General features: G+C 54.3%; 3 protein-coding genes and 1 non-coding gene across 6 annotated transcripts; 1 reads left to right on the forward strand and 3 right to left on the reverse strand.

Annotated features, from left to right (window-relative positions):
• The first annotated feature begins 3,391 nt into the window (after nt 1-3,391).
• Nucleotides 3,392-9,427, forward strand: NMRK2 (nicotinamide riboside kinase 2). The gene is made up of 8 exons (XM_065858350.2): nt 3,392-3,593; nt 4,770-4,860; nt 6,070-6,118; nt 6,316-6,487; nt 7,802-7,873; nt 8,349-8,455; nt 8,873-8,958; nt 9,039-9,427. Exons 1-7 carry the CDS (start codon nt 3,568-3,570, stop codon nt 8,956-8,958), a joined length of 603 nt encoding a protein of 200 aa, XP_065714422.1. The 5' UTR covers nt 3,392-3,567; the 3' UTR covers nt 9,039-9,427.
• Nucleotides 9,428-12,826: 3,399 nt separating this feature from the next.
• DAPK3 (death associated protein kinase 3) lies at nt 12,827-18,556 on the reverse strand. 3 transcript variants are annotated; one of them, XM_065858372.2, is made up of 9 exons: nt 18,463-18,556; nt 17,612-17,755; nt 15,681-16,041; nt 15,344-15,473; nt 15,126-15,174; nt 14,943-14,969; nt 14,691-14,843; nt 14,119-14,164; nt 12,827-13,982 (listed from the first exon to the last, which is right to left on the reverse strand). In XM_065858372.2, the coding sequence occupies exons 2-9, from the start codon at nt 17,671-17,673 to the stop codon at nt 13,440-13,442; spliced, it is 1,371 nt and encodes a 456-aa protein (XP_065714444.1). In that variant the 5' UTR covers nt 17,674-17,755; nt 18,463-18,556; the 3' UTR covers nt 12,827-13,439. The 3 variants fall into 3 exon arrangements, with proteins under 3 accessions (XP_065714444.1, XP_065714447.1, XP_065714446.1); XM_065858375.2 differs by lacking the exon at nt 18,463-18,556 and adding an exon at nt 17,756-17,897 and having other exon boundaries at nt 17,612-17,655; XM_065858374.2 differs by lacking the exon at nt 18,463-18,556 and having other exon boundaries at nt 17,612-17,895.
• Nucleotides 18,557-18,660: 104 nt separating this feature from the next.
• EEF2 (eukaryotic translation elongation factor 2) lies at nt 18,661-27,051 on the reverse strand. Its single transcript, XM_065858098.2, has 15 exons — nt 26,909-27,051; nt 25,914-26,128; nt 25,038-25,219; nt 24,740-24,951; nt 23,882-24,060; nt 23,444-23,549; nt 23,032-23,145; nt 22,747-22,885; nt 21,861-22,056; nt 21,408-21,666; nt 21,012-21,119; nt 20,570-20,923; nt 19,832-20,014; nt 19,611-19,743; nt 18,661-19,281 (listed from the first exon to the last, which is right to left on the reverse strand). Exons 1-15 carry the CDS (start codon nt 26,909-26,911, stop codon nt 19,088-19,090), a joined length of 2,577 nt encoding a protein of 858 aa, XP_065714170.1. The 5' UTR covers nt 26,912-27,051; the 3' UTR covers nt 18,661-19,087.
• LOC136113440 (small nucleolar RNA SNORD37) lies at nt 23,318-23,387 on the reverse strand. The gene has a single exon (XR_010653002.1). It is a non-coding gene; the product is annotated as a small nucleolar RNA SNORD37 (small nucleolar RNA).
• Nucleotides 27,052-27,699: the final 648 nt, after the last annotated feature.

The following is a 27,699-nucleotide window of genomic DNA, read 5'->3' on the forward strand; positions in this document are numbered from 1 at the left end:
TGCCCCTCTGCTCTGCCCTGGGGAGACCACACCTGGAATCTTGTGTCCAGTTGTGGCCCCTCAGTTCCAGAAGGACAGGGAACTGCTGGAGAGAGTCCAGCGCAGCCACCAAGATGCTGAAGGGAGTGGAGCATCTCCCGTGTGAGGAAAGGCTGAGGGAGCTGGGGCTCTGGAGCTGGACAAGAGGAGACTGAGGGGGGACTCATTCATGTTTACAGATATCTAAAGGGGGAGTGTCAGGAGGATGGAGCCATGTTCTTCTCAGTGACAACCAATGATAGGATAAGGGGTAATGGGTTCAAACTGGAACACAGGAGGTTCCACTTAAATATGAGAAGAAACTTGTTGGGGGTGAGGGTGGCAGAGCCTGGCCCAGGCTGCCCAGGGAGGTTGTGGAGTCTCCTTCTCTGCAGACATTCAAACCCGCCTGGACACCTTCCTGCGGAACTCAGCTGGGTGTTCCTGCTCCATGGGGGGATTGGACTGGGTGAGCTTTCCAGGTCCCTTCCAATCCCTGACACTCTGGGATTCTGTGAGTCATATTCTGCAGCAGAAAGGTCAGTGGACACAGAAACTAAACTATCCCAAGGAAACGAATGATGATGGCTCCACAAATATTAAACTGGTTCTGTTAAGTTTATCTTAGTTTTAACAAATAAGAACAATACTAAACTTTTCAGAAACATTAGTATTCTAAAAATAACGCAGAGCAGGAACATTTTCTATCTTTGATGGAAGCACGCTGTTGAATGGTATTCGTATTAGTAAAGTGTCAAGCAGATAACGTATCTGCAGGATAAACAAGCCCCAGAAAAAGGAAGTTTCAGCTGACCGATGCATAACTCACCGCGAGACGCGGCTAACATAACTTGCTAAAAAAAGTCTTTATGAACACTTGGTATTTGCATACATATTTTTGCAAGTTGGGTGAAGCCCGTTTTTGCTGGTAAGTGTAACCGTCGCTGTTCATTCGGGCAGTTTTTTGTAGGAGGGAGTTTTTGTTCTCGGGGGAGCAGACGGCTGAGATCTCCAAATACAGGCAGCGCAGCACCCAGGGAGCAGCGAGGCTGAGGAATCCCAGAATTCCAGCTATGCGGGTGAACGCGATTTCACGGGATGTTTGGTGCGTGAGTGTGGATACGGGCGATGGAAAAAACCACGACAAGGAGCTTTAAAACCAACTCGGGAAAAGCCAGACACAGGGAAATTGGGGGACCGTGAAGAAAAGGGTTGAAAAATGAGCTTGAAGATTTGCAACTGTGAGCTTAAAAAAACAACACACACCCTAAAAAAGGTGCCTTCTGCCCTTCATTCCTCTGGTTTTCAGAAGAAACAGGGTTTTAACGTTCTTTACAGAGATAGCAGGGCTTCGCTGCTCTGGAATTCACTGATCCCAAACAACTCATCCAAATACTTCAATATTTAGAATTGCTATTGCCACAAAGCTTTTGTGTTTGCTGTACTAGAAATGCGTTGTTTCTTTTGATGCATCGTAGGCCAAACACTCATTTTTTCAATGCAAAAGCCCACCCTGTATTTCCGAAGCACATTCAATATTAGTAAATCCAACAGGGGAGAAGAGTGGTCACTCACCTCAAGGTTGGTACATCCCAAAAATACGTGGGTTATCATAACTCCAGTACGAAGAGGACTGGACCAGAGGCAGCTGAGACCACTGTCCCTTCCTCACCTTTATACAACTTCCAAGCATCCCAGTATTCCCCTAAGGTTAAATGTGATAAAATAACCACTGCAATAACACACCATTCGCTTTCTTAACCAGGACACCTTCCAAGCTCACAGACAGCAGCAAAACACAGCAGAGGGCACAAAAAATTTGAGCAGGGAGCTAATTTTAGGTCAATTTTTCAGCTGGTGTCAATTAGCATTGCTCCACTCCCGTGCACAATGACAATTTCCAGCAGCTGAGAGGCTGAGGTGGGGACGCCCCACTTTAAACGCAATGGGCAGCTGCTGCAAATTCAACTCATCCATGGGCAAGGATTTGAGCTCTAAAGTTCTCTGGAGCGACCATTTCACATCGTTACCTTGGAAATTATCATGAAAGTATAATTTGCAAGTGACATCTCCAGCAACAATCACACAGCGTGTTCATGTTGACTGTAAACAATTACAGTGGAAACACGGGCTGAGGTCTATTTGTTAAACGCATAGAATTAAAACAGCATAATGGACTGAAAAATGCTATAATCCCATTCATATCTTTACCAGGCTCTGTCTTAAAACTAAGGGACTTTCTCACCTTCAATATCTTCACTGCGAGACTTCCAGAATCTCACCCCTCTGACAGTCAATAATCTTCTAATTAGCAGGCCATGTTTATTCAAGATCCGCTCCCTTTATCAAAGCACCAGGCCTTGACTTCATGGCCGATGAGCACAAAACAGCTCTGCGGGGAAAAGTAACATCTTTTATTAGATCAACGGACACAGCCGGGCTGAGACAAACAGGGTTTTAGACACAAACCCTTCTTCAGGCCTGAAATAAGGGCAGAAAAATTCAAGTTAAATACAGCTTGTTGTTCTGAATGAAACGTAATGATGTCAATTACCTGGCTTGAGGAAAAGGTAACTCCACCTTCAACCCAACACCTCCCCAGACAGCCCTGATTTTAGAAGCATCTGAAGCAATCAAAGCACAGCTTCTATGACATGTACTTATGGTGAGAGGTATTTACTCAAGGAAGGAACCCATGGAGTTACCTTACCTTAAAAAGTGCCACTTTGCATTAATAAGCTACAAAGGGAACCCTCATTGTTTGATTTTTTTGTCTATATATGAGAAATAAGCCCAAAGTTGAAAATACTCCTCCTAAATGTTCAAAAGATGGTGGTCCAAGTGGATTCACTCCTCAGCCTCTGCACGTTCCTTTCTCCGAACAGCTTTACTAAAAGGAGTAAGAGATATAAAAGCTCAGTTCCCTCGCTTTCCCTAACATTGGAGAAATCAAAACCATCCTTCCCACGACATTCCTGCATTTCAAATAATCAAACGGGAGCTGGGAAAACAAAGAGGAAGGCAAGGAGATGGTTATACCCTCAGTTATACCACTTAATGATATCCTCGCCCACCTCTGTGCCTTCCCCAGGACTCCCAAAGGGACCGTCAAAAGGGGTGACATTTCCACCTCCCCCATGACTAATTTAGGCAAAGGAAGAACTTGCCAAAAAGAGCTATTTATAGCGCAGGCGGCGCGGGGACCCGCGAGGGTGCGGGAACAGGTGCAGCGCCGTGACCCCGCCGAGGTGAGGCCTGGCTGAGCCTGGCCTGGCTGAGCCCGGCTCCAAAACGTGGGGCTCATGATAGTCACAGGGCTGCTCCATCACAGCGGGGCGGGAACCGCGGTAGGAACTGCCCTATAAATTACTCACAAACCCGCCTTTTCTTCAATGAAACAGCGAGCGGAGGGAGAGCCCAGCCGGGGAAAATAGAGGGGAAAGGCTGGGGAGTGGTTTTGTTTCGCTGGAAGTAATTTCAGCATTTCTAAATATTGTATTTTATTTATTTTTCTCGCCGTATTCCTGCTAAGGAGGCAACTCGACAAAGATGAAATACATTATCGGCATCGGAGGGTGAGTTCCTGTTAACATTATATATATATTTTTATACATACTGCTTTTTCTTCCTGTTTAATTATCATATGTAAGCCAACTGAAGACTATATAGTTGACTATAAAATAATATCACAGATCTCTAGAAAAGGTGCAACTTGCCGGCTCTTAAAGGACGTATCCAACCTTAAGTTAAACTTCTGAAAGCATCTCTGGAAGGCAAAGAGGACAAAATCCTGCTCTGAACGAGATGAGGGGGGTATAGAAAGGTTAAGTTTTCCCCAGCAAAGCGGGATGCAGAGGGAAACCGGAGTGTGTGCTTGCAAAACCGACCTTGATTTACAACAGCGTCAGGTTCTCACAGCCTTTAAGTAAAAAAAATCAGCAATAAGTCCATGCAGGCTGGCCAGGTCTCTCCCTCAGAGGTGACCATTATTCAGCCATTTTATATTAAAATGGGTTTTGCAGGCGCAAGGAAGCCTGAGTCATTCTCCGCGAAAACAGCGAGCTTCCTCCTTTCTAATTCGTTTAAGGCTTTTTTTTCTATTTTTTTTTAAAGCCTGCTTTTCACGGGGCGACTTCTTAAGCCGACGAACACAAGGAGTGAGGCCGTTCTAGGGCACTGATCGCTGGCAAGGGCGCCTTGTAAAGCTCCCCCGGGTCCGTGCGCGGGGGAGCGGAGCCCGCGGGGGCGCAGGAGGCGGAGGGAGCGGGGCCGCGCAGCCTCCTCCATGTTGAGCGGAGCCCCGGGGCCTCATCCCGCTCCCGGCCGGGGCCTCATCCCGCTCCCGGCCGGGGCCTCATCCCGCTCCCGGCCGGGGCCTCATCCCGCTCCCGGCCGGGGCCTCATCCCGCTCCCGGCCGGGGCCTCATCCCGCTCCCGGCCGGGGCCTCATCCCGCTCCCGGCCGGGGCCTCATCCCGCTCCCGGCCGGCGCCGCTCGGAGCGGGTCGGACATGGCGGCACCGCCGCGCGCTCCCTCAGCGCGGCCGCTGACCGTTAGCACCGCCGCGCGCCTCCCGCCGCCACCGGGGGACCCGCGCGCGCGCGGGGCTGCCGGAGCCAATCAGCGGCCAGCGCGCGCCCCGCGGCGGCGGCCAGGCGGGAAATTCAAACGCGGTAAACCCCGGGGTTCGAATCCCCGCTGAGGGGGTTCCTAACGCGGTTCTCCCCGTTCTGTGTCGCCTCTCCGTGCAGTGTCACCAACGGTGGCAAAACCACCCTGACCAACAGGCTCATCAAGGCGCTGCCCAACTGCTGCGTGGTCCATCAGGATGATTTCTTCAAGGTAAGCGGAGGGATTAAAACGTCAGCCGCTGCCTGTGTATGTAGTGACAGCTCTAGCAGGGCCCCCCCTCTAAGCTTTATATACTTGTCCCCCTGTAAGTTTTATATACTTGTTCCCCTGTAAGCTTTATATACTTGTGCATGCTTCTCAAGTAAGTTTTGACAGTTTAGGAGCAACACATTTTCTGGATGATTCATTTTTTAAGTATCTATATTTAATTTTTAAATGACTTTGGATGGTTGGGGAGGTTCTGACCTTTACAAATGTCACTGTCTGCCAGTTCCCACAGAAGTGGAGCTGGCACAGACCAGCTGCAGCAAAAGGTTTAGATTTAGCAAGCCTAACTTTAGGTCGAGCTACTGATCTAAGCTAAAGGTTATTTACTGTACTTGGCACCAGTCGCTTTCTCTGTGTCGGGTTTTCCTCCTTATTTTACTTAAGAACGTTGCTTGGAAATAGTACTTGATGATTTAAGCACCGCTTTCAACACAGTTGCACTGGGGAGCTTTGACAGCTCCGTATCAGGAACCCAATTTAAGGATTGCTGGGGTTCCTAAAGCCCCGCAAGCCATGGCCGTTCTGCAGGAGTCGCCGGGACGGGGGGTGACGAGCGAGCAGCAGCTGCTCCGCGTCCCCGACACCCGTCCGTCTGTCCTGCCGACACCCGTCCGTCTGTCCCGCCGACACCCGTCCGGCGCAGAACGTGGGGACGCGCCGCTTTGCCAGGGGTTCACGCACAAATTTGAGCCCTTAGAGGAGGAATTTCCCGTAAATATATGTGATTTCTAGCGCGTTTAGCTCACAAAGATACAACTAAGCGACCGAAAGTCACGCTGTGCCGACCTGCAATTTTATTTAGTATTTAAAATAGCTATGTTTTAGCAGTTACTTATCACTGTATTTGCGTTTTAAGTTCTATGTTGATTCATAAACGGGTGCGTAGTACTTCGGCTAATAACACCGTATCGAATTATTAACCCAGAACACTTTGTCCAAAGTGTCGATTGAGCCAAGAAACCTTTCCAAAGTTCTCGGGGTTGGTGAAAGATGGGAACTTAAGCTTTTAACGTAGCCCAAGGAGGGTGTGTAACTGTTTTAAGTGAACACTTGCTTTGTTGTGTATTGCAGTAGCGTCCAGGTTGTGATCGGATCTTAGGTAACTGATCACGCTGAGTTTGCAGCAATGTTTTATTGCTCACTATATTTCAGCCACAAGATCAAATAGAAGTCGGGGAAGACGGCTTTAAACAATGGGATGGTAAGAGCAGTGCTCGCTATAGGATGCAGTAATGTATCTTTTTCCTAAGTATCCCTTTTTACTGTTAAATCTTTAATAATTAAAATTTCTCTAATTTCCATTTTACAAGTTCATTCTATATTATACATCCCAGCCGACGTGGTTCGTGGTATTTGATTGTGTCCCCTTTTTCCCACCCGCCCCCTTTCTCTGCCCAGTGTTGGACTCCCTGGATATGGAGGCGATGGTGAGCACGGTGCGGGCCTGGATGGAGAACCCCGTCAAGTTCGCCCGTTCGCACGGGGTGAACGTCACACCCGGCTCTAAAGAGCCGGCCTCCAAAGATACCCATATATTGGTCATTGAAGGCTTCCTGCTTTATAATTACAAGTAAGGTTTGGGGAACTATTCGCTAAAACCTCCTTTCTACTAATACACCCTTCCTGCTTCATTCTGAGGTGCCGTGCTAAGCGTTTTTCTGCTGTAAAATGCAAGTTTGAGCAGTAAGAGAGCAGAGCACAGGGTGACATTGTCAAGGCGATGGAGAAGTTCTTGTTCAGGGCGCATCCTTGAACTTTAGACCGGGCTTTGTAAGTCCTGAGCCTGGCGTCGCTCAGGTGCCCTGAACCTCGGCCTGGGAAGGTCATTGATGAGAACGAGATGATTTGTTCTGCGTTCGCTACGTGGAGCCTCCCCTGGAATTTAGGAACAGTTCTCACGTGATACACGTGCTTGGTTAACACCGACTAAACTGAGCTTAATGCGTTGGGGCAAAGATTGGCTTTTTTAGATGGGGAAAAAATGCCTGGTGGGAAGATGAGGAGACTGGACTAGGGAGAAAAAGCATACAGTAGCTAAATATATAAACTTCAGAACATGGCGTGACATGAACACGACAAGCAGAAGAGCCTTGGCTCCGGACGCGGGTCCTGTTTACAAAGCTCTTTCAAGAGAACAAGCTGTGCGTGACGCTTGGCACAAAAACTTGTTGTTTACGAGCCAGCCCCGTTGCCGCTTTCCAAAGGGAATTTAAAGCGGCGATCGGGGACCATCCACACCCAGACCTGCCGGGTGTCCCCGGGAGGGAGCTCTCGGTGTCTCCTGAAGGTTACAAACACCTCCCAAATGCTCCGGCTCCTTGACCCAGAGTGAACGTTTCACCCACAGACCGTACTATATTAAGCATTTCTGCACCGCTCAGCAAGCCCTGAGGAGCCTCCGTCCCACCAGCCTCCAATAGATTTGCTTTATGGCTTCTCCCGGGTTTATTTTCTTGCAAGGGAGCCAGCCGCTGGTGTTTCTGCTAAAGAACATGAGCTGACGAGCCGCCCTGTGCCGAACCGGGACAGCCCGTGTCACATTAATGGATCACAGCGTTGGTCTGCAAGGAGAGATTGAAATGATCTAGAAAGGGAATCAGGGTCCACAGCCTGGCCTGATCCCCCCCCCCGGTAACCAGAGCAGGGATTTGGGTGGGAAACATTCCTGCCCTTCAGAAAGCGGAGTTCCCCATCTTTTATAACTAATAAACCCTAATAAACATCAGCTTGTGCTTTAACAAAGCTTACACTGCAGTTGTCTACAACAGACACACATGTGAGAGAGGCAGAATGATTTTCATGGCTCTGAGGGGTGATTTAAGACTTTCTCTGTCAAGAAAACAGATCAATAGATGACCAGATCTCTCTTTGTGCCCCTCCCCAGGCCGCTGATAGACCTGTTCGACATACGCTACTACTTGGCCGTTCCATACGACGAATGCAAGAGGAGGAGAAGGTAAGAAGATCCTCGGACAAGTCTGATCCTCCCAAAAAGACTCTACGGTGGTTGGGCTGCCGCTGGGTTGCTATTGATGGGATATATTGGTGTTGCTTAAACTGGAATTACAGTTTAAAACTGTAATTTAACTGGAGAAAGAGACAAATACCAATGAGAATTTGGCCTGTGACAATCAGCTTTTACATAAATCATAGAATCCTTTTGGTTGGAAAAGCCCCTCGAGATTGAGACCAACCATAACCCACCCCATGTCCTGAGAACCTCACGTCCGTCTGTCCAGCCCTCCAGGGATGGTGACTCCAGCACTGCCCTGGGCAGCCTGTTCCAATGCCCCACAGCCCTTTGGGGGAGAAATTGTTCCCCACATCCAACCTCAACCTCCCCTGGTGCAACTTGAGGCCGTTCCATCCTAAAACGCAGCCGAGCGGGCAAAGCTCAGGCTCGGACGCTCTTTCCCTTTCACCATTCGCAGCACACGGAACTACACGGTCCCCGACCCCCCGGGTCTCTTCGACGGGCACGTCTGGCCCATGTACCTAAAGCACAGGAAGGAGATGGAGGACGGCGGTGTCGACGTCGGTAAGCGCCCCGAGCTCAGATCCCTTGGCGTTGTGCTTGGGATTTGAAGGCAGTCGGTAATTTAATTCGAGGAAACTTTAACTGTAATGATACAAGGTGCTATTTTTACTACCGAGTTGTAACCCTGGCCTACTTTCTGTCCGGATTAATATAGGCGGTTTGATAGTTAAGAACTTCTTCCCTTTGTTTCGTATTATAAGCACTTATGGGGGAGGAAAAGCAGAGCTTAAAAACCAACAAACATTCTTTATAGTGGGATAAATTTGCAGCCATAGATGGTTCTGTTTTTCCAGTTGGAAACAAATTGTCCTTTGGGTCGACAGAACATAAACCATGAGCACGACCTATTTTAGAACGAATTACAGCGATTTGGTTCTGCTCAGAAACCCACAGCCCGGCTCCATCTTTCTCTTTCAGTTTATTTAGACGGCCTCAAGTCTCGAGATGAACTTTACAACCAAGTCTTTGAGGATATTCAGAACAAGCTTTTAAATCGCTCATAGGTAAATATGGCCCTGAAATGTGGGGACCGGCTCCTGGAACAACCCGCCCGGGAGTCACGTTTTCCCTTCTTGCTTTGCAGGGTCTCCAAAGACCCGAAAGACCCATGTACAGAATGATGTAAATAGTACCGAGCAGTCGCAACGAGGGTTTATCGGTGTAAACTCTTCTTACGCTGTCCTTTGGAAACGATCTTTTGTATATAATTGAAGAATGAAGATAACTTATTCACGACTCTGATGGACGGGATTGGTTTGCTTGTGGCTTTTTGTTTGTTTTTTAAGTTTCTTATTTTCTATTCCACTGGCTTAAACGCAACTTGAAAACGCATTTTTATAATGGGACAAGTAGGGCCGCGTTGGGAAAACAACTGACTTACTGCTTACCTGCTTCTGCAGATATTAAAGCCTTTGTGATGGCTTGTTTGTAATGTCATCTCTTAAACTCAGTAAAAATCAATTCTTTTTCTTTTTTGGAGGTCCTGTTTTAATACATTTTAATATGTTCTTTGAGTACACATGCGGTCTGTTTACTAATAATTTATTGTTAAGTCACTGTGGAAGTGGGTTGTGCTGGGGCTGGGGAAATGGTTGGACTCCAGCTTGAGGGGCTTTTCCAACCAAAATTGTGATTAGGGGTGTCTGGTGAACACCGGCAGCCTTGGGGCATCACCCACGTCTCCAGGAAGCCCATCCCAGCGTTTGACCGCCTGCTTGGTAAAAGGCACTTCCCAGCACCCACGTTAAACCTCCCCTGATGCAGCTTTGGGCTGTTGTCAGGCAGAAAGGGACCTGGGGGGACTAATGGACAGGAAGCTCAACAGGAGCCAACAGTGTGCCCAGGTGGCCAAGAAGGCCAATGGTGTCCTGTCCTGTATCCAAACCGGCGTGGTCAGCAGGACAAGGGCAGTGATCCTTCCCCTGTGCTCTGCAGTGGGGAGGCCACACCTGGAGTGTTGTGTTCAGTTCTGGGCCCCTCAACTCAGGAAAGAGATTGAAGTGCTGGAGCGGGTCCAGAGAAGAGCAACAAGACTGGGGAAGGGACTTGAACGCAAGCCCTATGGGGAGAGGCTGAGGGAGCTGGGCTTGTTCAGTCTGGAGCAGAGGAGGCTTAGAGCTGAGCTCAGCACTCTCTAGAACGACCTGAAGGGCAGTTCTAGCCAGGGGGGATTGGGCTCTTCTCCCAGGCACTCAGCAATAGGACAAGGGGGCATGGGCTTCAACTCTGCCAGGGGAAACTGAGGCTGGAGATCAGAAAGCAATTCTGTGCAGAGAGAGTGGTCAGCATTGGAATGGCTGCCCAGGGAGGTGCTGGACTCACCGGCCTGGAGGTTTTGAAACTGAGATTGGCCATGGCACTTAGTGCCGTGATCTGGTCAATGGGCTGGAGTTGGACCAACGCTTGGACTGGATGAGCTCTGAGGTCTTTTCCAACCCAGTCCATTCTGTGATTCTGTCCCGTCCCTGGATCCCCACAAGAGCTCAGCACCCCCACATCCCCTCCTCCAGAAGCTGCCAAGAGCGGCGGAGTCGCCCCTCGGCCTCTTCTTTTCCAGAGGATCCAAGAATAACCCCCTGCAGCGCCCTGGCCCAGCTGAGCTTAAACCCCGTGCTGAGCCAGGCGAGACCTGTCAACCCGCTATCGAGATACAGCGGCTAAAGATAGGCAGTGCCATCCAACTCATGTCCGCGAGCACGTGCAGCTCACCACACGTAGAGGGTTGACCACGGTGAAGTACAAAACCCCTCACGTGGGACCAGCCCGGTGAGTGTCCCGGCACTAAAATAACCCGGCTGCGGTGCCAGCGCCGCTCGTTTCAGAAGGTTTTGGGCAGGCCTTAATTAGAAATATCACCCCAGAAAAGCGGCTGCCACACATTAGCAAGAAGTCACCCCCCAAAAAAACACCGAGCCTGTTCCAAGGGGTGTTTTAAAGACGCTGGTGACAAGTCAAAGCTGCCACCTCATTGAGATTTTCAGATTGCCCGGCCGGAACGGGGATGTCACAGCCAGAGACGCGACGCGGATGCCGATGGCATCACCCACACTTCCACAAGCTATAAAAAGGCATATCTCCTCGTGTGCAAGCCTGTGCGTGCCTGGAGAGACCCACAAAACTATAATTACACCGTTACACGGCCAGGCGCTCGTCAATGGCAAAGCTGAGGAATGCCCGGGCCGGGACAGCGTCCTGCGACTTGTCACCGATACCTTGTAAGTCCATTTGACATGGTTACGTGGAGCGTTTCCAGATCAGCTGCAGCTCCGCTCGCTGGCAGGAACAAGAAGCAGCTTCAGCTCCCTGGCGGGATCTGGCAGAGAAGAATTCCCATCAGGGTTTCCCTGTTAACCGAGAGGTTCAAACCTCCCCCCTGATAAGTCGTGTAAAACCGTTTTGCTTTTCTGAAGACATATAAGGGAAAAGCCGCGGTGCTGGGCTCAGGCCGGCCTCTAGGAAGCAAAAACTCAAAGCCTAAAAAAGGCACTTGGATATTCTCTGGCCACAGAGAATATAAAACACCTCAGGGCGGCGTTAGCTCCGGTGGCAAAGAGGGGAACCAAGGCAGAACATCCCAGGATGTCACATCCCCGAAATCTCCCCATTTCCAAGCACAGCCCAGTTCCTATTGCGTTCAGTATCAGTTGAGCCCCTCCAGGATTTACCTCCTGGCCACTTTCTCCCTGGTAAATCCCTGGGGAGCGGTGGGTGTTCTCCCCACTCTTTGCAGCCATCGTGCAGCCTCCTGAACTCTGCAACTTAAAGCCCTCAGAAGCAGCTCACCCCGAGAGCAGTGGCAACCAAAACCACCCCAAAATCTGCTCTTTAAACACCATTTCAGTGTTATCCTGAGCATCCCTTGGGACCAGACCTGCCAGGTCCCCACTGGGGACGCGGCAGCCCGGGGGAAGCACCGCTTCCAAGAGCCATGAAACAGAAACGGGGTGGCGCGAGGAGCACCTGGGAAGCCTTAGCGCTATGTGAACTTTGCCCAGCGAGGGAACAACTGCTGCTATAGGGTTTCCATACATCCTTCCACGCGCTGGCTCCAGTGACGCATCAGCTCTGCCAGAGTGGATCGAATGCTCATGACTGCAGCTGAATCCGCACCCCAAAGCCTCCCCCAAAACCCTGAGGATGAAGCCCCCGGGAGGAAGACGACGGCCCCCAGCCCCCTGGCCAGGCCCTGGTGTCCCCGCTGTGGCCAGAGCCCCCTCCAGTGTCCACCCTGTGGCCCAGCCAGGCGGTCACACTGTCACCCCCCGATGCCAAGTGCCTTGGCCTGGAAAACGGAACGGACTAAAATTATCCCCGGGTCAGCATTTCCCGCGGGTTGGGCTGAAACCTGAACCCTGCAGGACGTCAGCGGCCACCGCACGGGGCTGTCCCACCGCTGCCACCCACGGGGACAATTCCTCAGCCGCTCTGTTCCTGTGCAAAACGGGATCTGGCCAGTCCCCTGCAAATGGGGGATCCCTGGGGACAAGGGAGGGACCCCACAGAACTCCATGCACTCAAGGGCCTTCCCCAAGCCCCAGGGAGCTCCCCAAAGCCCAAGGACCTTCTCCAAATCTCAGGAACAGCCCCCAGCTGTCCCTGAGTCCCCCGAAGCTGCTGGGGTCAGAGGCAAGAGGGGCTGGGGGCTCCCCCAGCCTGGGAACATCCTGCACCCCATCCCCACAGCCTGCAGGGAGCTCACCCGCCAGTGTTGGGGCTGATAAAGTGAAAATAAACAGCCTTTCCCCTCCCAAATTAAGGGAATCCCTTTGGGATGGGAGCACTTGTGGGCACAGCAGACGAGCTGTCACCCCTCGACGTGTCCTGGCCCCCTTCCCACCACCCACCTTCCCATGGAGGAGCCACAGCGGCCGCCCCGCTGCACGGAAATCTTTATTTTGTTAAAAGGGGGGAGCGCCCGGTGGGACCGAGGGCTGGGGTGGGAGGAGAGGGGGGTGCAATGCCCCGGGGGCAGCAGGGGACAACCAGGGTCACCCATGGGGCTGCGGCACCTTGGGCCACGCAGGAATTGGTCCTCAGTGACGGCTCACGCGTGGCAGAGGCTGAGCTGCTGCCGGGGTTTTGAGGAGGGGTCTCCCCACCAGGACCCCCCCAGACAGGGGCTGTGGCAGCTCCAAGCACTGGGTGGGACAGGGAGGGGGTGACTGGTCCCCAAGGACCAGGTGGAGCAGGGGAGGAGCAGCTGGGGGGAGCACGCAGACGACAAGCCAAGCAAGAGCTGCACGCAGGAAGCCAAAACCCAGGCGAGCGCTACGCCAGCCCCCCAAGCGGGGGTCTCCAGGGAGGCTCACCCCCCAACACACCACCGCAAGCCCCGCAGAGCCTGGGGACAGTGACCGAAGGCTGTCGGTGGAGCAGCTCCTCCGGTGAGCGAGGGGCAGAGCCACTGAGGTACCTTCGGCGCTTGGGATCCGGGAAGGACGAGCCAAGCTCGGCGCCAAAGCAGCCGATGCCGGCACCGGCCCCGCTAGCGGATGCTGCCATCCCCCTCACCACTCTGCAGCTTCTCCCGCTCGATGGACCACACCAGCTCCTGGACAAACTTCATCTCCGAAGCCACCTGCTTGGCCAAGGCCTCGTAGCGGTTCTCCAGCTTTCGGTAACGCCTCTTGAGGCCGTTGGCCACCTGCACCACGCTCTTGGTCTCCTCCTGCGCTTGCTTCTTCAGGGCCTCCGTCTTCTGCAGCTCCTGCCGGATCTGGCGGAGGTCCTGGCTGATGCTCTCGTTCTCCTCTTTGTACCACGACTCCTTCTCCTCATAGATGGACAGCAGGGCCTCGATGTCCTCCTGGAAGGACTTCTTGTTCCTCTCCAGCTCTCGGAGGCTCTCCTCGGCTGCAGCCACCTCCTCCATGACCTTGGAGAAGCGCTCGAAGTTGATGTACGTGTTGTTGGGCGGCATGCTGGAGTGGGATTTGATGGTGTACTCCTTCAGGCGCGTGGTCTTCAGCCGGCGGCGCTCGGGCTTCTTGCAGTTGTCTTCATTGCGGACGTTCCTCCTCTTGATCACCTGTGGAGAGGCACAGCCGTGGTCACCACTGGCACCAAAGCAGCCCCAGCTGTGGGCTGGAAGAGCAGCGGAGACACGCGCCTCCCAGCTCCTGGATGTTTGACACCCAAAATGCGCCAATTCTTCAACTTCTCACCTTAATCCAAGGGTGTTCCAGGCTTTGCGCGATGGTCATCCGCTTCCTGCAACGACAGCAAGGCTGCGACCCAGGGGCAGAGGCTTTGCTGCCTCTGTCCCATTTAAACTCCTGGAGGAGCAGCTCAGACCCCACCACCTCTGGGATGCAGATGAGAGCCCAGACAAACCCAGGGGCCACCCCAGAGAGGGGCCACATCCAGCTCCTGCACCCTCAGCCACCTCCTGGGTGCTCAGCTCAGCCCTCGATCCCTTCCAGATCCCTCCTGTTCAGCTGAGCTGCTGCATCCTCAGGGTGAGCCCAGAATTCACCCCACACCTGATGCCAGGGAGAGACTTTGATTTGAAGGTTTTGCACAGCACCAAATCCTACAGCAGCAGAGGGGAAACAGGGGGATAAATGGGGTTTATAAACAAGCAGCACAACAGGGACACATAAAGGCCTCTGGGTGGGCAGCAAGCAGGTCAGAGTGAAGCCCCAGTGCAGGCAGGAGCTGCCCCTACGTGGGGGATCAGGCAGGAGGGACCGTGCCCTCACGCAGCGCAACCCCAGCTCTGCTCTCCGTCTCTCACTTGGGGTCCTTGACGAGCAGGCGGCGGATGAAGTCCTTGGCCAGCTCGCTGGTGTTGCTGAAATACTCCTCGTCGAAGTCGTAGTTGACGGCCGATATGTTGGTCAGGGTCTCCTGCTTCGTTTCACCCAGGAAAGGGGACGCTCCACTCAGCCTGCGGCAAGAATGGGCTGTGACACCCCAAAAAGGCAACAGCCCAAGGAGGGGGACTCGCCCTGCAGCGCCCGCCTATCCCGACACCCCCCATACTCACAGAATGTATGTGATGACCCCGATGCTCCTGGAAGAGAGAGGAAGAGGAGGCTGAAGCCCCACAGAGCTGTTGGGCCCCTCTCCCTGCGCTTGCAGCATGAGGGGAGATGCACCAGCACAACCCCAGTCCCGGGGACCAGCCACTGGTGCCAGTGCTGGAAGGTGTTTGGGGGGTGACACTCACCACATGTCAGCCTCCAGTCCCAGGGGTTCGTAGTTGACGATTTCTGGGGCTTTTAGAAGGAAAGAGGGGACAAAACAAGATTATTCTGAGGAAAAGAAGCCTGTCCTCACAAGCACAGCCTGGCAGCTGCACCGGGGCTCTGGGCACCTCTCCACCACAGAGCCAAAGCTTCCAGAGCCCAAAGGAGCCCCACAGGCCCATCGCCCACCGAGTCTCACCTACAAACTCTGGGGTCCCAAATATATTCTTGAATTCATTCCCAGCTTCAATCTTGTGGGCGATCCCGAAGTCGATGAGTTTGATGCGAGGGTTTGGCACGTTCTTGTCCAGCAGCATGATGTTCTCGGGCTGCAGGGGGAGAGGAGCCGGCATTTACCCCCAATTGCTCGCCCGTGGAAGCCTCGTACCACCCTGGGCTCCTCTCCCTGGAGCAAAGGACACATCCCTCACATAGGGAGAGACCCCAGAGACAGCCCCACTGCTCTGCAGGAGCCTGGATGCTCATCCCGCTCCCCAGCTGCCAAGCATGGGGTGTTCGCACCCCCCAGACCTCACCTTCAGGTCGAAGTGGGCGATGCGCTTGGAGTGCAGGTAGTGCACCCCGTCCAGGATCTGCTTGAGGAACTGGGTGGCCTCCTCCTCCGTCAGCGACTCCTTCTCAGCCAGAAAATCAAAGAGCTCACCGCCAGAGACCAGCTCCAGGATCAGCACCACGTCCGTCTTGTTCTCGAAGATGTCGTGCAGCGTGATGATGTTGGGGTGCTGGATCTCCCGCAGGATGTCCACCTCTCTCTCGATCTCCTCCCGGCTCACACCCCGGCGGCTGGACGACAGCCGACGCTTCTTGATGAATTTGGCCGCGTATTCCAGACCCGTTTTCCTCTCCCGGCATTTTCGTACGATGGCAAACTGGCCGCTGCGGGATGCAGGGAGATGAGGAGAGGATGTCCTGCATTGCATGTGCCCATGTTGCTTGGCAGCAGGGCCAGCACTGGTATGAGGACAGGGGACACTGTGCCGTGCAGAGGGATGCACAGCTTCCCCCAGGGGGGCTGTTGGGAACTGGGGTCCTGCCACACGCAGCCGAGGACACCCCCGTGTTCCCAGCACGCTCTCGGGGCTCACACACCCTGGCACGGCTGGAGCAGGAGTGTAAACCCCGAGCAGGAAGTAGGAAGGGAATTTCTCGCCGGAACGGAGCAAGGGAATTCCTCCCAGGGACACAGCAGCTGCTGACCCTCCCCAGGCTGTTCAGGTGCTGCTGTGACCACCTGGGGCTGGGAGATGTCCCTTGGTCTCCACTTCCAGCCAGGAGCCCCCAGGCTGTTCTCAGGAGCAAATCCCGGAGCCCGGTGGTCCCTGGGAACCATACAGCTCCGATGGGGAAGGTGACAGGGGAGGAAATGCCTGAGTAACCGCAGGTGACAGCTCAAAGTGCGCTGTGGTGGGGGGCCGGGGCGCTCTGGGCATCAACAAGCGCTTCGAGGAGCCAGGTCCTGCTGACACCAGCATCACTGCTATGGCAGGATCCCAACTCTGGTCCCTCCTGCCCCGGCCAAGCCCCCCATGGCCCCTCAGCACCTTCCCCTGCGGGCGGGAGCCGTCCCACATCCCCAGGCTGCTCTGTCCCCTCCCCACTGCCCCGGCCATTGGCCACCCTGCCGGCATGTGGTGACGTCTGGTCCCCGTCACCAGCCTCCGTCACCGGCTTCCGTGCGCGCTCAGACCCAACACGCCTTTATACACCCCCGCATCATGGCCAGGGCCACCCGCAGCCCCCCCGGAAAAGAACCAGCCTTGCCCAGGTGGGATCCAGCCCCCAGACCCCTCTCCCATCCCCACAGCTCACACCACAGCTGCAGCACAGCCCCGCAAGGACCCACAGTACATCCCTGGGAGCTTCCCCGCTCTTAAAAAACTGCTGAAGCCACCTAAAATGTTTCCACCACACAATTATTTCCCAGTGTCCCGTAAGCAGCGCCACAAGGAGCCCCGTGCCCAGGCAGCAGAACCCGAGCGCCCGCGGTGCCGGCACCAGGGCTGGCGTGGCCGAGGCAGCGCCTGAGGATCCAAACCCAGCCCACACCCCCCCACTGCGCCGCTTTGCATCCCGGATGATTAAATCCCATTTGCATGCGATGATTCACCCCAGATCCATCCCACCGGCACAGAGCCGGGCGGCAGCGACCCAGAAGGGCTGGAAGCCACCAGCACCGACCCGGCGGCCCTGGCCAAACCCAGACAGGATGGGAGCTCTGCAGGGAGCTGCTACGCCTGCCCAGATATAGGAGTGAGTTTAATGTTAATTAATGCCTGAGTGCCCGGATCTCAGCACAGCCCCCAGTCCCATTGAGGTGACATAGGGGATGCCACCAGCGCAGGGACACCACGAGGGCTGCAGCAGCCGGGTGAAGCTCCTGTCCTGGTGCTCGGGCAGGAGGAGCTGCCACAGAAGCCCCCCCAGAGCACAATGGGATGTCACTCACCTGCCCAGCTCTTCCCCCATCTCGTAGAAGTCCTCCACGCTCTCCTGCCGGAAGGTGGACATGGCTGCGGGGCCCTGGCAGGGCCGAAGCCACCCCGAGCCTACGAGGGGAGGAGGACACCGGGGAGCAGCCGGGGATCAGCACCTGCAGCACCAGAAAAGGGGGTTTGTGCCCCAGGAGCCGCACGTCGACACCAGCAACAAACAGTCCCTGCCTGGGGCCAGGGACCCTGTCCCCTTTGGGGGACAGCAGACAGGAGCCAGGGAGCCCCAAAGCAGCACATCCCCCCAGCCTGATCCCTCACAGCTCCCCCTGCCCCACGGGCCCCACACCCACAGCCCCTTCCTGCCCTATTGCCCCCAGACCCAGAGTTGCCCCCCAGATTCCCACAGCCCCTTCCTGCCCCACATCCCCCCATCCCAATCCCCCACTGCCCCCCAGGCCCCAAACCCACAGCTCTCCCTGTCCCATCGGCCCCACAGCCCCTTTCTGCCCTTTTGCCCCCAAAATCCAGCCCCCCCATCCCAATCCCCCACAGTCCCTTTTCTGCCCCACACCCCCCCATCCCGATCCCCACACCCCCATCCCGTTCCCTCACAACCCTCACAGGTCGCAAACCCTCATCCCTCACAGCCCCACACCCCGCACCCCCACACCGCCATCCTGCTCCCTCACAACCCTCACAGGCCGCAAACCCTCATCCCTCACAGCCCCACCCAGCCCTCACATCCCCCCCAAATTCAATCTGTCGCTCCACAGCCCCCCAAACCACACCCCCGAACCCCACAGCCCGTTCCCTGCCCCACAGCCCCCTCAACCCGCCACATCCCCCCTCATTCCCCCGGCCCCACCTGAGCCGCCGCCGCCCGCGTCGCCGCATTCCAACACTGCTACCGGCCCCGCCTACCCTTGGCTCCGCCCACCCTTTTGGCTCCGCCCCGTAGGCGGAGCCAAAAGGGTGGGCGGAGCCAAGGGTGGGAGCGCTGTTGCTACCCCGCCCACCCGGTCCTCCCACCCGCAAGGCGGCACCCCACAGGAAAACACATTAATCACCATTATCCAATTTTATTAATTCCAGTGGCACTAATACAGGCGGCGATGGTCAACGACGGACAGTCACACTGCATCGATCCTCATTTTGCATGGATTTAACCCATTTTTTGGGGGAGAAATGAAGGAGGACATCTCCCCCCCACCAACCTTGCTTTGAGTCAAATAAATACAGATTCGGGCAAACCTAGTGGAAATGTTTTAGTTACAATGGCAAAGATGAGTCATGTGCAACACAGAAACCTATAAGGCTTTTTTTTTTTTCATTTGTTTCTCCTCATGTAAAGTCTCAAATCGCTATGAAACTGATTAATTAACAATGCAAAGAGATGGTGGTCACAGGCGTCTACCCCTTCACACGGGCATTAACGCTACTTAATTAATTTCTTTTATTTTTTCCCAACCCCAGAGTCCCAACGAGTTTAATTAGAGTTTGTCAAGGAAGTTGTCGAGGGCAGGGATCCCTTCCTTCAGGCCTTTGCGTTTGCGAGTTTCGGCCACCACCTGGGAGGGACGGCTGGCGGCGTCAAACGGATCCCCGGGCAGGATCTGCCAGTGGTCAAAGACACACTGGGGGAAGGCCTGACCCCCCGTGTTGGACCTCAAATCCGCTGTGAAACCTGTGAGGAAGAACAGAGGAGGGTGAGGTTGAAGAAAAAGGGGTGTAGGTCAGTGTCACCTCCAGCAGAACCCACACTCTGGATCACCAGGGCTGGATCTTGGGAACAACTTCTTCCCCAAAGGGCATTGGAACAGGCTGCCCAGGGCAGTGGTGGAGTCACCATCCCTGGAGGGCTGGACAGATGGAGATGAGGTTCTCAGGAATACGGGGTAGTGTTGGGTTAATGGTTGGACTTGATCTTCAAGGTCTTTTCCAACCTAAATGATCCTATAATCGTTACTGTAAATCAAAGGATCTCCCTCCTTCCTTCCCAGCACCAGCACTTACCAAAGGACTCGTTGACAGGCAGGTAGGCCTTGACCACAAACATGGGGGTACCAGCCACCTGGGTCTCCTCAAACACGTGGCCACGCTTCCTGTTCAGGACACCATAGATGCCACCCACCACCTGCTCTGGGCACTGCAAGAGAGAGGGAGGTGTCAGGACCTCAAACCACCTACTCATCTTCTTCACATAGGATCTTCAGGGCCAAGCAGAGGTTCCTCACCTGGATCTCCACAAGATAGATGGGCTCCATGAGCCTGGGCTGAGCGGTGAGCACACAGGCGTAGAGGCATCTCCTGGCAGTGGGAATGATCTGCCCGCCTCCGCGGTGGATGGCATCAGCGTGCAGGGTGACATCGTGCACATCAAAACGCACGCCGCGCATGTTCTCCTCGCACAGGACCCCCTGGGAAAGCACACAACGGGGTCAACCAACACAGCACCGGGGGACAACTGGTGTTCCCTACCAGGAGGCTCTGGTACCTCAGCTCACAAACATTCCTTGGCAGCAGGTTCTAGAGCAGGAAGCACCAGATCCTGCTTGGCACAGAAAGGAACCACTTGGCAAGTCCTTGCCCAGAACTTAATCACCAGCTACTCTATCCCCAAGTCACAGCTCCTTGGAGGAAGCTTCAAGCACTGAAACCATTTACACCAGTATCTTCATGCAACAGCTCTGTCTCCAGGGACCGGGCTCTGAGCAACCTGAGCTGGTGAAGGTGTCCCTGTCACGGCAGGGGTAGCTGGGAAGATCATCAAAAAGGAGAACCTTTTTGTCTTGAGGTTGTGTATGTGTTTAAACTCACGTCATCTTCACTCCAGCTGCCACTGAATTTCGTTTCGCCTACAATACACTTCTGAATTATGAAATACATTGCACTGTGATACTTTTTCTGACACGTCTTCGTAGAGACAGACGTGCAGTAGTGTTCACGCCACCCAGCCCAGGCGCTGTCCCTACCTCCTTTGTCGCCCACTGGAAGCCAGCCACCACGCTGTCCTTGATCTCGTTCAGGTACTGCACCCCCTTGGTGATGTCGGTCAGGATGTTGGGGCCGGTGCCGTCGGGACCAAAGCACCAGATTTTCCTGGCTTCGGTGACATCCCACTCGTACTTCTCGGCCAGGTAACGAGCTCGCTGCTTCAGCTCCTGACGAGCAGTGACCTCACCCTTGTCGATGTCCTCAGCCAAGCCATCCGGGAAGGGCCGGGCCTTCATGTACAGCCTGTTGTGTTTGTTGGGGGACTTGGAAAGGCACATCACGTTGGATTCCTCGCTGACTGTCTCACGGTAGGACACGACAGGATCTGATTTCTGCAGTGACAAGGAGCAAAGAACAGTGAAGCCACCAAACAAAGGGCAGCTCAGACACCCACCCAGAGCTCACCGACAGCTCCTCTACCTTGATGGGAATGCAGGCGTGGTCCTCTTCCAGATCCTTCAGGCAGATCTCCAGGTGCAGTTCCCCTGCCCCGGCGATGATGTGCTCCCCAGACTCCTCAATTATGCACTGAGAAGACCATTGATACAGCAGGTGAGGCTTTTGACCGCAACGCAACACAAGCTCTCACGCATAAAACAACTGTTTCCAATTTTTGTCTTTGACTCCTAAAGCTACTGCAGATGCTCCTTCCACTGATCTGGGGATGACCTGGCACCAAGCCCAAAGTAAAACACCATATTCCTGGGACCAACACTCAACACTTTCCTGCGAGCACCACCACAATTAAAGGCAGAAGACTCCTGTGCCAGCAGGACCAAGATTTCTCCTGTTCCCTAAACATTTTTGGACACTCACCTGCACCATAGGGTCAGACTTGGCCAGACGCTTCAGTCCCTCCACCAGTTTGGGCAGGTCAGCCGGGTTCTTGGCTTCCACAGCCACACGCACAACGGGGCTGACGCTGAACTTCATGACCCTCATGTTGTGAGCGTGCTCGAAGGTGGTGATGGTTCCAGTCTTCACAAGGAACTGGTCAACACCAACCAGACCAACAATGTTTCCACAAGGCACGTCCTCAATGGGTTCAACGTAGCGGCCCATCATGAGAATGGTCCTGGCAAAAGAGAAAGTCATTTTAATTAAGTCTGAAAGAGGAGGTCCCACCCACCAGGCAGTAACCTGGAGCTGCAGCAGCAGGCTTGAAGTTAACAGCCAAGCGTCTTGATGGGCCTCAGAGATGAGAAGAGACCCAAGATGGTACCAGAACCACAAATCTGAACCACACAGCACATCCCAGCCAGGACTGACCTTTGAATTGGCTTCAGGTACAGATCCTCCTTCTTGCCAGGTGTGTAGTTTGGTCCCATGATTCTGACTTTCAAGCCAGTTGAGACGAGACCAGAGAAGACACGTCCAAAAGCGTAGAAACGTCCCTTGTCGGAAGTTGGCACCATTTTAGAGATGTACATCATCAGGGGACCTTTGGGGTCACAGTTCTTAATACCTGGGGGGAGAGATCAGCTTAGTTCAGTGCCATTTCTCACACATGGTGCCCTGTCCCTCATTCAACCCTAAAGATGAAACCTGTACCTGGTGTTGTCCCAGCCTGTTGACCTCTGGCACATACCCTGGCTGCTCTCTAGTGACTGAGCAGCTCATTCCTCCAGAGTAAAGCTGCGAGCTATACAGCTTCTTCCATCCATACAAGAAAAGCTACAGACTCAAGACTTCTTGAGCCTCTGGGGAGACCTTATGGTGGCCTTTTAGTACTTAAAAGGGGCTGATAAAGATAGGGAGAGAATTTTGAGTAGGGCCTGTTGCAACAGGACGAGAGGTGATGGTTTTAAACTAAAGGAGGGAGATTCAGGCTGGACATGAGGAAGGAATTGTTGGCCCTGAGGGTGGTGAGAGGCTGGCCCAGGTTGGCCAGAGAGGCGGTGGATGAACCATCCCTGGAGACATCCCAGGCCAGGCTGGACGGGGCTCTGAGCAACCTGAGCTGGTGAAGATGTCCCTGCTCATGGCAGGGGTGGCACTGGGGGAGCCGGGAAGGTCCCTTCTAATCCAAACTATTCTATGATTCTATGAATTACAGTAGCTACCATGCTGTATATGTGGTGAACAAGATGGCTATAGGCATTTTCAAGCACTTATGTGAAGAGATGCAGGGCAGCAAAGCAGCGACTCATCGTACCTATAGCAGCCTCATCATCAGGGGGTCCCTCGTAGAGCAGCTCGCAGCGGTACTTCTGGGCTGTGACGGGAGAAGGCAGGTGAATGGTGATCATCTGCAGCAGGGCATCTCCGGCAGGCAGCCACCGCCTCATCACGGCCTGAGCAGAGAGCAGAGTGAGACCCGGGCAGACTGCTCACAACCTGCTCACCACCCAAGCAGGGCTTGTAGCTGCCTAGTAGTACATTTACACAGAGCAGCACAACTACTCATCTCCTCCCCACAGACAATTCAGCCCAATCTCACCTTCAGAAGGGGTTTGCCCTCCTTGTCCTTATCTTCACTGTCAAGCTTGATGTCCAGTTTCTCAATCAGTTTAGCCGCCTCCTCTTTCTTGAAGTGCATGATTGCATCGAAAACCTGGAACAACAGCAGCAGTTTTTAATGTTGCCAGTGACACAGTTTGAAGCAGCAGCACAAACATCTCTAAAGAGAATCTCTGTTCTTGCCCATCACTGAGCTGAAGCCTTTTGGAGGCTCAGACACAGATTTGCCTGCACCAGATTCCTTGCCCACACAGAGTAATGAGATGTGTCAGATATTTAAAATTTCTTCAATCAGACAAGTCAGGTCAAAGTGAAGAAATTTTCCATCATCACGCACTGTAACTGAACCAGAGTGTATGGCACAAGCACGTGCTGAATGCTGAGGACCTCACCTTGAAGATGGGGTCGAGGATGAGCTGGCAGAAGGTCCTGGGCAGTTTCTTTCCATCAGGGCTGGTAGCAGACTTGCTGAACTTGCCAGTAGCAGGATCAAAATATCTGGAAAAATAATCAAGTCAGACAAGTATCAGTGCTCAGTTCAGCTATGGAGGTGTGGTTCGTTCTGCCTACTTTCCCCCACCACTCTCAGGCTTTCAGAGCTCACCAAAATACATTTAACTCATGTTACCAGCTCTCCATCCCCATCCCATTATCTTCATGTTTCCTTCTGTAAAGATTTCACGGGAAAACAGCTCTTTTGGTGGCATGTGCACGAGGTCACGGAGACAGAGCCGTCAATGACCACATCCTCCCTATTTACCCATCTTCTACAGCATCAGGCTACAGCCAGAACCAATCTGGAATTAAAATCAGTGGCCACAATTCCTCACCTGTCTCCCCACAGCTTCTTCATCATGTCTTCTACTTTCTTGGCACGTTCAGATGGATTCATCTGGGAATCACCCTTGGCAGCAAACTTTGCAACGTACATTTCAGCAAACTGTTTCAGAGTGAAAGCCCAGCCATGCAGGCCAGAACCAAAGCCGACGGTACCGAGCACTGGATCAATCTGAAAGGGAATGGGACAGTCAGGTTACAAAGGAGCAGCCACAGAGCATTACAGAATCAGCCTACTTGGTCCCAAAAAACACCTAAGTACAAAGAGTTTGAAGAGGAAGCTTCAGAACTATAGGATCTTCGAACAGTTCTGCAACAGCAGCCATCTCTGAGGTCTGGGGACAGCCTGGCCACACACCCACCCAGCTTTGTACAGCAGAGTTACATCCATTTTTCATCAATTTGACCAATTACGTATTCAGACAGCTGAGCAGCTGCAAAAATTTGTGTACTTTAAGATTCTTGTCCTTTACGAGAAGGATCAGGAATACACAAAAACCTGCAGCAAGCAGGGAACCATACTGTGTAGACTGGGATCTTGCATCACCCAGTATCACAGATGTGACATGAGCAAGAAAGTGTTGATAAAACAAGGGCAGTCTTTGTAAAAAGAGAAAATAATTTATTGTATTTATAGTGTTCATTTGCTTAATTTGCCTTTTACTATCAAAAGACATGGAAGTAAAGCCAGAGAGAGCTCCAAAGCAGCACATGCCTGGGCAGTACGGTTGCCAGCGTTATTCTGCTCTCACTTCTCCATTTGAGAAGGGAAGAACCAGCGAGGACTCACAACCGCTCCCACTCACTAGAGCAAATTATTTTTAACTTGGCCTTCCCTGCCTTCCACTTACCATGATGTTTCCCATGGGGCCACTTTCTCCTTCTCCATACGTGGAGATAATGACGTTGACGTTTTCCACAATGCGCTGGAAGGTCTGGTACAGCTCTTCTGGATCCAGCTGCAGCTCCAGCAGCGCTCGGTCCATCTTGTTCATCATCAGGACAGGCTTGATCCTCTCAGCAATGGCCTGACGCAGCACGGTCTCTGTCTGCACGCACACGCCTGACAAACACAGGGGAATTAGTTATCCTCCTCTTCAAACTCACCAAACAAATGCTCCAGTTGCATAGAGCTGCAGAAAACCTTACCAGAGACACAGTCCACAACAACCAGGGCACCGTCAGTGACACGAAGGGCAGCAGTGACCTCTGAAGAGAAGTCCACGTGCCCAGGAGAGTCAATCAGGTTGATCAAGAAACCAGAACCATCCTTGCTCTGCTTGATGAAGGCCAAATCGTTTTCAGAGAGTTCATAAAATAGAGAAATAGCCCTGAAATAAAAGAAAAACCATTTAAATTAATATCTAGAGTTTACCTCTCTCCAATACTTCAAAACAGCTTTTTATCCTGCACATACAGCTGCACCTGCACTTGAGGATTTCCTGAAGCGCATTCCTGGGAGGCCAGTGTGAGAGATGACCAGGAGCACAAGCTAAAATCTGCCCTTCCTATGCTTTTCTGAAATCATAACCTCTCCTGACTCCACGTCATTTAAAGCACCCAAAGAGGATTCAATTTCTTTCAGTCAAGGATTTAGGCTTATTCTACCAAGCCCAACCTCCTTTTTTGATCCCTTTTCATGCCCCCAGGGTCCTGTGTCACCCATGGTGACACAGATGCCAGGTATGTCACCAGAGACACTGACAAGACAGTCTCTGTGCTGCATCCAGCAGGCACCAGCCACATCCAGCAGCCCCAGTGCTAACGCAGGAAGCTGAAGCTCCCACCTCACATCTATTTCCCAGTGGCCACCAAGGCTGCACTCTATGATTCACAAGCCAATCAATACTTGCTCTTTCATTTAAGCAATCCTCACGAGCAAGGGCTGAGCTGCTGGACTAGACCAGAGAACACCTGACATCATCTTGTTCCACCTCACGATCAAAACAGTGAAGGACTCAAAGCTCCCCTCAAGCTCAGACCACACAGCAGGAGCACCGAGGTGCCTGAAGGGAAGGAACTCACGTTGATTTGATGGTGATGCACCGTTCCTGCTCATCCTTCCTTGTGTCGGTGAAACGGGTCTCCCCCGCACGGGCAGAGGCGATGATACCAGCTTTGCATACCAGAGAATCAGTCAAGGTTGATTTGCCGTGATCAACATGGGCAATCACAGACATGTTTCTGATGTTGGCCTTTTTATCCATGATGGCCCGTATCTGGTCTACTGTGAAGTTCACCTTGAAGAAGAGAAGCGGGAGGAGGAAGAAAATATAAGGTATAGAGAAACAGCTTGTGGCAGTTCTAAGAGACCAAACCAACACCACAAATACCTGCCACGGTCACACCAACACCAATTCTGCCTGGGCAGAGGAGAGGAGCAAGGGCACTGCAGACACCAGTGTGACAAGCAGAGGGGCCCGGGCCTGCAGCACAAGCAGTGCACTCCTGCTCTGCCTCCGTGTCCTATGATCTGCAGCAACGCCAGCGGTTCCTTGAGGCAAACCCCCACAAAAACCAAGCCCCATTTGCTTGTTGCTCTGCAGCGGGCAGGTGACAGCCCGGTGTTCCGGTAGCATTGTCCCCGCCCGGGCCGCAGCGTTACATAAGGCAGCCGCCGGCCACCGCAGAGGCCCGTCCGCGGTGTCAACACCACCCGGTGCCACATCACGGCTGCTGGCACCGTTCTCCCTCCCCACAGAGCAGCCGCAGCACCACCGGGCCCAGCGGCACGGCCGCGGCAGCACCGGGAGGGCACTACGGGGGCTGACACAGCCCCCCAAGGCCGCCGAACACCACCCGCCGGGCGAGGGCCCCGATTCTCCCCGGGGACAGTCCCCTCCCCCCCGGCACGCTCGCCAGCCCCACCCCTCTCCCCTCAGCAGCGGCCCAGCCCAGCACCACAGGCCGCTGGCTCCGCCGCAGGCCCGCGGGCCGTCCCGGGGCTGCCATCCCCCGCGTTGCAGCGAGCGCGGTGCCCGCTCAGCCCGTCGGGGCAGCGGCAGGACGCAGGGGCTCACCATGGTGGCGGATGGCGGTGGATTCTCCGGGGCGGGGGGGTGACAGCAATGGCGGCGGCAACAGCCCTGTCTCGCTGGCGAGCGCAGAGCGGGCGGAAGAGAACGCTGACGTCAACCGCCCCCTTCTTATACGACGGCGCCGGCCGGGGGGCGGAACATACGCACCCTGCGCTCAGAGCGCATGCGCGACCGCGCCTCTCTGGCCCGCAGCAGCCGGCAGGCTCTATAGTTGGGAGGACTGTTCCGCCGGGGTGGGACCACGTGGCCGCTCACCGGGGCTGCACCGGGGCCTACGGGGGGGCTGCGACCTGCAGCTCCCGCCCCGCGCTGCCGTAGCTGTGCCCGGGCCGCAGCAGGGGCAAAGTCCTCCCCATCCTCTGCTGCTAACTCGGGTGGGAACCGACCCGGGGGACCGGAGTCGGTACGGCCGCTGCGGGCGGTGATCGACGGGCAAGGAAGAGGCCGGTAGAGCAGACCCCGGTACCGACACCGTCCACCGTTGGGCTCTGCCCGCCCTGCTGCTCTCCGCCCCGCCTGGCCCCTCCCCGCCAAGGCCGGTCGCTGCCGTGGCCCGGCGCCCTCCGCCCGCCCCGGCCCCGCAGGGTCCCCGCGCTGCGCATGCGCCAGCCGGCCCGGCCGTGAGACGGGGCGCCGCCGCTGCAGCGCCCCCTGCGGGCGGGGAGGAGCGGCTCCCCCTGCAGCGGAGCCGACCCAGGAGCACCGGGAACCGCGGGGATCCGCACCCGGCCGGACCCGCGGGGCTGTCCTGCAGCCACCGAGCCCGCGCACCG

Source organism: Patagioenas fasciata, chromosome 27, assembly GCF_037038585.1.
Source record: "Patagioenas fasciata isolate bPatFas1 chromosome 27, bPatFas1.hap1, whole genome shotgun sequence".
NCBI classification, from domain to species: Eukaryota; Metazoa; Chordata; class Aves; order Columbiformes; family Columbidae; genus Patagioenas; species Patagioenas fasciata.